The sequence below is a fragment of the Vanellus vanellus genome, assembly GCF_965231255.1.
Source record: "Vanellus vanellus genome assembly, chromosome: 6".
Lineage (NCBI taxonomy): Eukaryota > Metazoa > Chordata > Aves > Charadriiformes > Charadriidae > Vanellus > Vanellus vanellus.
Genome location: NC_138911.1, coordinates 66,965,793 through 66,975,525, shown reverse-complemented (window position 1 = coordinate 66,975,525; position 9,733 = coordinate 66,965,793). Strand labels below are relative to the sequence as shown.

At 41.7% G+C, this 9,733-nt stretch overlaps 1 protein-coding gene across 1 annotated transcript in view; it reads right to left on the bottom strand.

Moving 5' to 3' along the window:
• Positions 1–245: 245 nt before the first annotated feature.
• Positions 246–9,733, bottom strand: part of CCDC88C (coiled-coil domain containing 88C) — a 102,755-nt gene continuing 93,267 nt past the window's right edge. Inside the window, exons 26-31 of the mRNA XM_082484801.1 lie at positions 7,263–7,445; positions 6,801–6,869; positions 5,940–6,008; positions 4,873–5,174; positions 3,774–3,989; positions 246–2,552 (exon numbers count right to left, since the gene is read on the bottom strand). Coding sequence (XP_082340927.1) covers positions 1,539–2,552; positions 3,774–3,989; positions 4,873–5,174; positions 5,940–6,008; positions 6,801–6,869; positions 7,263–7,445 — 1,853 coding nt within the window. The 3' untranslated portion in view covers positions 246–1,538. The remainder of the gene's footprint in view (positions 2,553–3,773; positions 3,990–4,872; positions 5,175–5,939; positions 6,009–6,800; positions 6,870–7,262; positions 7,446–9,733) is intronic.

The following is a 9,733-nucleotide window of genomic DNA, read 5'->3' as shown; positions in this document are numbered from 1 at the left end:
AATCCTTCTAAAGTCTTCATTAAGAAGGTTACAATCAAACTGAAAGATTTCTGATATGTCTTTTGTGGCAATGTTATAAAAACAAATGTAACTCTGCCACACAGAGATGCAAATCAATACTGAGGCTTACACAAAGCTATTGCAGACAGATCTCCATCCAGCACCATGAATCATGGTTGGTTGTGTTTTGTTTGTTTTTTTTTTTTTTTCCCCAAGGAAAAAAAAGTACAACATCCATCTATTTTGTCTTGATCTTTATTATAAACAATTTTGTAGTTTCCAGAATGGGACTACGAGATAACAAAAACATCCTCAGCTGAATCAGTTTCAGCTTTTACTAGATTAAATCAGAACCAGCAAAACAAGTACTATTTTTTTTTAAGGATTTAGTCTATTGCAAGAAAAGCAGCTTTACAAACATGAAATAGAATTAAAGATATGCATTTGATCATACATATACATAAGCAGCTGATCACACTCTGGACAGAAACATACAAGGAACTTCTTTACACATAAATAGATTTTTAAAAGTATATTTCTTTCACATGTATACAAAATTATTTTGCTTTCTATACTGAGCAAAGCTCTTGCAGACATAAACAAGGATTTCTAAGAGACAAAATCCCACATATTGCTTAGGATGTGGGCTGTCACACACACAAGGATGTAATAATACAATTTACACAGCATTCCTATACAATACTTGAGCTTCTTATATACATACAAGACACTTTTGTACATGAGATGCCACCTTTCCAATTGAAATGGCATCTCCCCTGAAAGGCTGCGTTAGTTCCAGTGTTTGTATAAAAGATAAAACAAGCTTCAAAAGGCAGCACCACTTGGCTTGCAGAGTCAAGGACTTGCTGAGCTGTAACTACAGTGAAGGCAGTGGGGTAATTACGCCGGCCTCTCTGTGTTACACAGACCCAGCAGGGAAGATTCAGATGTGACCCTTGAAGTCTACATGTTACCTCTATAAAATGTGGCTGTGGCAAGAAGAAATTATTTTTAACAGATCCATGGCTAAAGCCACACACTTGCTCTTCAGCTTTCTCTTTGAACTACTTAAGCCAAGTGTCTGGTTCTGTCTTTGGGGGAGAAGTTTGGCTTTTATATGACCTTTTCAGTATGATCAAGTTATTTATCAATGGTAGGGCTGGGTTCAGCACACACATGTGACTTGTTAATTCTTCTTTAATGCAGGTAGGAGTGGGGCAGAATGCAGCAATGACAGAGGACCCTGCTGAGCTTCTCCTGGAGTGGGGAATGCTCAGCACCTTTAAGAACCAGGTGCCAAGCCTGCTGTGAGATTAGCTCAGGCTTCCACTTTATTTTAGGCACAACAGTGTCAAAAGAAGGGCTGGGGTTTTGCTTCTTGTTTCTCTTAATCGTACTTTGTCCAACTAAGAAACAGTACCCGGAGAATACTCAGAGCAGCATGCAGGTGATGACTTTTAAGACCTGGCACAGTGTCTCGACAAATGCTCCCCGGACTCCAGCAATGCCAAACACATACTACTAGGTGCGTCCATGGGTTACACACACCCGTACTCATACCAAACCGTCTGCTGATCCCCCTGGGGATCCGGAGGCCCCGGAGTGCTGTTGGAGCTGCCTCCTCTCATGGGCTCCTCTATAGTCCCAGCGCTGCCTTCTGGCAGTTTACCCTGGCACTTGGTAAGTAGGGCATCACCCTGGCCTTGCCCATGGGAAATATTTCCCTCGGTGCTGCTGGAAACAGCTCTGGCAGGGGCCACTGTGGCCACCTCCCCAGAACGAGGGGCTGGCTTGGGTTTGACTTTAGAGGGAGCATGTGATGCGGGTGAGTAGTGCTGCCCAGGGTTCACACGCTCCTGTTGTGACACGTTCAGATTGCTGCTGGATGCAGTGGGTGAGGCAGAGAACTGATGGAAGGAGAGCGGCCTCTCATCCTTTGGTGGGGCCAGGGAAAGGCGCCTCGCGTCAAGCTGCCGACAGCGGGAATCGACACCTTGCGTTGAACCTGGCACCTTTGCAGACTGTGGCCTCTCTCTTAAGGTTGCCTGGGAGCTCACGGGCACAGAAACCCTAGCAGTCTGACTGACAGCATCCTTGCCCCCACACAAGTCTGCTGCTGACCTCTGAGGGCTCTCCTGCCTGTATGTCTCCGGGCCGGTGGCTCTGAGGAGGTCTGCAGAGGCTAAGCTAAATGCCCTGCTCAGTGATGTACTCCTCCTGCTCGTGCTTCCAGGCTGCTGAGGCTGTGCCATCTGCCGTGTCCCATTGGTGGGCTGCTGCTGTGGTGTGTGAGGAAGCTTAAGGGACCCCTGGGAGTGTGCCACAGGCTCAGGTTCGACTTGTCTGAGGTTTGACTTCATGTAATTGCCAGGCTTAGCTGTTTTTCCTTCTTCGTTGGCAATGGTCATCTTTACAGTTGGAGCAACAAGACCAGTGGGCATCTTAGCAGCGTCCTTTCTGGATGGCTGAATCGGCAGGTTCCCAGTAGCTGAAGGCTCATTTGCTTTTCTAAAATAATCGCTGAGCAAGTCGTCTCTGTTACTGGAGGTGTCCTGATGTGAGAAAATATGCACAGACCACATTAATGACAACACTTTTTGTGTAAAGAATCATGCAGAGCTTTGTGTTCAGATTATCTTCCTTCCCACTTAATTCAACCCAACACAACCATAGATTTTCTATTTAAAGAGGGGGACAGAAGATACAAATGTCTACGACAGATATAAATCCAAATCAAGGAGTATCATACTCATCATAATTAGATCACGACAGCCTTGTTTGCCAGATTAATTGTCATAAATTTTAAAACTTTCATTTCACTTGCAACCTGGGCAGCAGCTCTTTTGCTTTCTTTCACATCAGCCACTGTCACTGTAACATCAATATCCTATTAATGACATTAGCCATTGGTATCAGCAGATGTCAATGATGGTCTGTCATCTTCCAGAATGCAGTTCATCTAGATAACACTCTACTGTATCTTCAGGGATGTAACAGGAGAGAATACCTTGGGGAGATGTGCCTAGCATTACAGGAGAGTTTCATTGCTCTCCATTCCCCTTACCTCTCCCAGTCAATATACTACGTATGTTAAAAGCTGTGTGTACAATATAATGAAACATACAAAACATCATTACAAATACGATTGCTTGCCCACAATTAACTTTCAAATTTCAAGTCAGACAATTAACCTGGCAGTAAAAGAAAATATACAATGACCATACCATGGGGATGGTCCATGCAAACAAAAATGGTGACGTTTGATCAGCTGCCATTGGACTATTAGTACGAAGCATGCTTGGAATAGTTAAGGGACATGCTGTCTTCACAAAAAACTTGCTGTAACAAGCTCATGAAATGTATTTCTTTATGCTTCTTTAGGAAGTATGTTAAAGCTTGATATATTCATTTCACTAGCGTTCCAAACATTTCTTCCAGTCACAAAACTCGTTTGCTAGGGGTGAACACTATCAATGGTAATAGTGCAGCAGGAAGATTTCTACACTCAACTAAATGGTAAAGTGTTAGGATTATTTTTAACTTCACTTTAAACTGCTGTTACGCACATTAACATTACAGAATGACTAGTCCTCCCAAACCACGCATGTTTATGAACAAGCACGGGAAATACTTTACGAGCAATTCATGCAAGTGATCTGGCAGCCTTTAAAATAACAGCTAAGAGTTACAGTATGCTTCTATAGGTATTAATATGCTAGCAAAAGCTGTGGTAAGTTGGGAGCTGTTGCCTTCATAGCAAGAACAACATATACCCTGGGGATATATAGTGAAGTAGATCTCCTATTGCCCCTGCCTGTTCTGTGTCTCACGCTGTCGGGACATGAATGACTGAGGACTGATTCGAGTGACTGCGAAGGTTCCTGATGGAGGGGAGGACATGGGGAGTAACAAGAGGGATACAGTGCATCAGCTTCTAACAGAAATTGGTGCAATGAAATCATTTCGCTTTCATTTAAACTGCGCCGACGCTGAAAAGGAACAAGGATGACAGAAAGAATGAAAATAGATATGCAGTCAGGTAGTTACACACACACAAAAAAAAAGAAAAATCAAATTTTAAACATCTGTAAAAGCTAACAATTGTATTTAGGATAATGAAAACAGGAACATCTGTTCACTTACACTATCAATGAATTGTTCTTAAGATATTAACATGCTCAATATTGCACCGCCTCACTACTGTACAGTGTGTCTGAGCAGTAAAAGACAATAATTTCATTTCTGACAAAGCACTTCAGCACGCAACATATATTTGCAGTTATTGAACCAACAGCATGGTGCCAGTCAGCACACACACATGCAGCATAGTGAAAGCATCAAGAACTTCCTTCAGCAAGAAAAATATTCTCTCTCAAATGCACTGATCGTATTTTCAGATTAAGAGATGGTTTTAACAACTGTGTATTTTGCACTTCAATTGAAAGCTACTGTTAGGTTTTATTTCTAATTCCAGAAAAATTACGCAGCTGAAAATTACACAGAAAACTGATCAGTTCACATAAAAATACCTGAAGCTGAGAACTGATGATATAATATGAAACCTTGACCACAAGTGTTTGATACTAAAAAGCCCCAGCAATCCAATACACAGTACATAGTGAATTATCTGCCTGACTTGCCATAGCTGATACACCAAAATAAATTGGCAGAGTGCTGTGCGAAAGTCAATCTTGCCTTAGTTGTTGGAACTGTTTCATTAATTTTGCAAGATTCAATAGTCCTCTGCAAGTTCCACGTGTATGAACAAGGATCTTCTTTTCTTTCCCTGTTTCCCTATGCCCTTGCCCCCCTGAATCAGCTTTGAGGATTTTTTTGACATCTGAGATGCGCTATCCAGCTCTATTTACTTACACTTGGTGGAGACAGCCTGTTGCTCTCTTCCAAGAACTCTTCCAAAGTTACCATCTCACTGCCAGGTGAGGCAGACCGTTGCCTGCCTGTGTAAGACTGGGATGGAGTACTCTTCTGAGGTATATCATAAGAGATCAAGCCATTCCTGTGGGAGGAGGACTCATGCCTCCTGCTAGGGCTTACGCCGGCAGAAGCAGAGTGAAATGGATAGGTGTCTCGGAGCAAGGCTGGTGCCTCTCTGCTTGGCACCATATCTTCACTGCTGAGGCTCTCAGTTCTACCATGGATATGATCTAAGGAACCTGAGGAGAAGCGTAAATATTACTAAAGACATTGTTCTTCCCTCATTTCAGTAGATTTTCCACTGAGGTAGAAACTTTATCATCTAGGGCTGTTTCCACACAGACTAGGTGGCATTTTTTGCCTTACTTTCTTCTCCTACAGAACTCAAGGCAGTCAGAACTTTGAAAAATCAGGACTAGTAAACGTCTTACGGTACATACTTTAAGCCCCTGTGTTAAACAAGCACAACTACTTGTCAAAAGAATAGGAATAACACAGACAGTAAGGAGGCCTCCCTATCACCTCTGTGCCACTAGAAGATTGCCCAGTCTTGGCTGCGTGTGATCTGAGAGCCAGAACCTGCCAGTGGGAAAGCAGATTTTTCCACAGTGTTAGGACTCCTGGCATCCTTCAAGGATGCACAATTTCAGCGAAAGCAAATCTCCAGAGCACACAGATTCCATACACAAGCTGTGTACAGAGTAAGAACAGCAGAGACCTGTTGTTGTAAAAGGAGTCTGAGAGTGGCCTGATACTTCCCACAATGTGATGCCAGTCAGACTGAAGGCTGCCTGCCTTAAAAGCCACCCCTTGCCAGAATCAGTCTTAGAAAAATACTTTTTCCAGCAGTTTTGATTTCCAAGACAGCCATATCCAGACTGCATAACCATTACAATTTCAAAACAAAAGTTTTCAAAATTAATTGGAAGGGAAATGGCATTTTTGCACATAGTTTCACAGAATTTCATCTCCTGTTTGTCAGAACTCAGCTGTAAAAGGTTTACCTTTCAAATTGAGAGGTGAACTACTGCTGGAAGCGTTTCTACTGCTCTCTAAACTGTTTGGCCTGGACACTGAAAAACACAAAACAAGCATTGAACAAAGAGATCTTAAGTTCCTCCAATTCTCTAAAAGACTTGGTTACAGTCTGCCTTCTGAAAATAGGGCCTGTGCCACTAAGTTACTTTGAAAATATCAACAATGTAATATACACAGGATGCCAAAGTCTGGACAGAGTAGAAACCATTTTCATTTTTCAGGTCAAGTTGTTCAGGATCCATCTTGTTTTTCTCACTTATTTTTTGCACAAAGAAGTACGTTCTGTGTCTTGCTTTTACAGCAACTATGAACAAAGTAATGTAAATACTGAAGAATTTCAACAATAAGTTGCTGTCTCTTTCTCAGTTTGGTTCTTTGAAAGGAGCTGGTAATGAGCCTGCAAATTAATCCACAAATCTCTACGCAGGTAGTGCTGCTGCTGCACCAGTGTTCCCACCGTGCATCCAGACTCCCCACCCTGAATCTTTTTTATTGCCGATTCACTCCCTTAATGAAGGAATTTAACAATGTCCAGAAAAATAAGCAACAAATCTGTAGGAAGTGCATTAAAGGGTCTGTTGCTGGGGTAAGGCAACTCGTCTCAACATCAGCATTGTTTTTGAAAATTTATTTTGGGAAAATGTGCATTAAAGGCCTCTCAATAGAAAAATAGAAGTACTTAGACCCACATTACCAAAATGGTGTCGTGTTACTACATCTCATTCTAGCATGTTAATTCGACTAATGCTCCAGGACAGTTCACGTGGATGCAATGAAATAAGTCTTAATGCAGATGTTTGGAGCATTCGTATACAGTACAAGCTTACCGTGCTGTCTAGTGCTTGCAAACTCCACCTCAGAGGACTGTTCACATAGGTTATCCTCTGAATTGTAGCCTGAAAAGAACACAAAACTTAAAAGGGAATATTAAACACAGGAAGGTTAATCCTTCAGGTCAGTCTCCGATGCATTCTAGCAGTGTAAAAGACTGAGGTGATCAAGAGGGTTTTATAGAGCCAACATTGGAAGCCATCTACTAACCACTGCTGTGAACCACTGGGCTGGGAACCACCGGAGAATTGACATCCACATGCTGTCTGTCCAGTTGATGACATTACAAGAGTAAAGAAACCCTGTATCTGATCAATTAAACCAGACAAAGTAAGAGTGAAACTACTAGTGCTCTGGTTTTGTACTTGAATGCCACCAGAAGCCATGTTTCACCCAAGCAGGAACTATGAAGTAGCCTGACTTGTACTAACAGCTGGTATACGGAATGCAGCGCGCACCTTTTGGTCTGCCCTGGAGCCTGGCGATGGGGGTGGAAGTGTGCAGATGAATAGCCGAGGTCGAGTAAGTCCTGAGACCCAGCTCCGTACAGCAGTGTTTTGTCGCAGAGTCTGCTGAGATTTCAACATTATCATTGCTGCCTCCGTGATGGGAATTCCTCTTTTGCTTTAAGTCCATTAGCACTGAGTGGGAGAGAGCTAAATAAATACAAGTCAATGAAAAATAGCATTAGGAGATTTGTATTTATCTGCCCGTACAAACATGACAAGCAGGCACAAAGAAACTGCACAACAGAGGCGCTAGTTTTGCAAGCTTTTCCATAAACATTTCAGTATTGGATAGGAAATCTCTGCTACCAGTTTGTCAATCATGTGCTCTCTGTAACGTGTGGACTGACAAGGGCTGCTTAGTGCCAGTGGGAGGGGTAGTATTATACGTGCAACAATTATCATGAAAGGAGGAAGAAAAGGAGCAAAGACATGAATGCAGAAAAGATAAGTGAGGTGTGAAATTCCCATAACATTATTCCTTGCAGGTACATTTTATAAGCACTTGCTTCAGTGATAAAATAAAATAAGGAAAGACTGACAGAAGTCACGCTTTTATTCAAAAAGAAATCATGCTGATTTGGAAATCATGTAGCATGATCTGCACACTAAGCTAATTGCTTTCAGGTTTAGATCTTTGCTGTGGTAAGAGCTCAGTTTCTACAAGGCTAAAACTCTGCTGCTCTCATGATGCTCTGGTGCAATGACTTTTAAGTGGAACTTGTGGGAGCTTGGCATAAGAACAACAAAAACTACCTGCTAGAATATTGTTTAGATTCAAAAGGCTGAAGCCATCTTTCCTAGTGATGGGGTAGGTTAATTCATTTCTTGTAATGTGAATGTAACGCTTTAAGGCATACATAAAATAGAAAAAAAATTAAAGAATTTAGTATAGGAAACACCCTTAATGAGATGCAAGATTATAGTTTTCTATATATTTCTATGGAGTACTTGCTTAACTAATAGTAACTAAATGCTGAAAACACAGCAGAGTGAACAAACAACTTGCAGAGACAACGGACAGACAGTTCAAAGCACAGAACAGCAGCAAGGCTGTATTAGAGAAATGGACCGAGTTACTGTCTTCTTAGATGACTCCTGGAAGCTGACTTCAGAAAAAATGTTTTCCCCCCCAAATCTGCGTGCAGTCCATAGCACAGGGCTGGCACTTTCTCTCAGAATTGAAGTTTATGGCATGCCTGTAGTGGCAATTACTGGCTAAAGCTTGCCATGCAAATCTGTATTTCTAATTGACTTTGTAGATGCACTTAACACCTTCCATAGATGCCAGAATTATTAATTGGAGACAAACATTCTCTACAAATCCCAAAATAGGCAGCAACAGACTTGTCCTTGGTTATGCCACAGAGGGACCATTTCTCAGAGTGAGAGGGGAGGTGAGATCTTCCGGCCTCTCTGCTGAGCTCCCTGGAGCGTATTGCCCGTGCTGCATACGTTTCTCTAACGCAGACTGCGGACTGGACCCACACATTCATCTCAGAAGCCACCAGGTTGTGACTATCAGACAATAAGAATTCTGGGCAATGGATCCATGTTAAGATCCCTAATCTTAAGAGAACAAATATACTTTCTTCTTCTTCAAAAAATCTGTCAAAACCGAAGCAGCAGAAACTGAAACTTTAGCTCAATTCAAGATGAATTTTCATAGCTGGAAGTGTGAAACCTTGCTAAACAGCAGGTTTGAATGCAAACGTCAAGACACTTTGCAGAGAATAATTTTCCCAGTAGCTTCCACTCTATATTCAAAGCTAGACTATTTAAAAGCACAGATGTTAAAAAAACCTCTCATTTTTAGCATTTAGCAGCACAGAATATTCGAAAAATCTCCAGGATTTGAGACTCCTTTACATTAGATTTGTATTTTAGTAGGACTACAACATTGTAGAAAGCAGAGCAACAGCAAATCAGTTCAACACTTTAACTGGACACAATGCAAGTATGTGATTGCAAGAAAATATGGAAGCGCATAGCAACTTCACTTACTTATAACATGCACCACAGCCAGTATACATACGCAAACTGTATGCCATGAGGTCCCCTAAAAATGTGCTGCATTGAAGAAATGATCCACAGTGTGCAATAGTGATTCGTCTTCTACAGGAAAACTTAAGTCCATGTTCACTAATCTGTGCTTGTATTTAGAGTATTGTAAAGACAATGCTGAGTGTTTCTATCAAGGTGTGTGTTCTTTTAAGGCATGTGTGTTGTTGGGTTTTTTTTTGGTTTAAAATATATGTCAGAAATAAATGAGGATAAATGCTAAAGAGAAGGTGTTAGAAATCTCCCAATTCCGGGAAAGAAAGAGGTTCATTAGGAGAGGATGGGATGTCGGAAGAAGACCAGAACCGGAGCCGATTAGAGAGAGACTGATGATTCGATGGAGACTTAGGAGACTTTTCTTT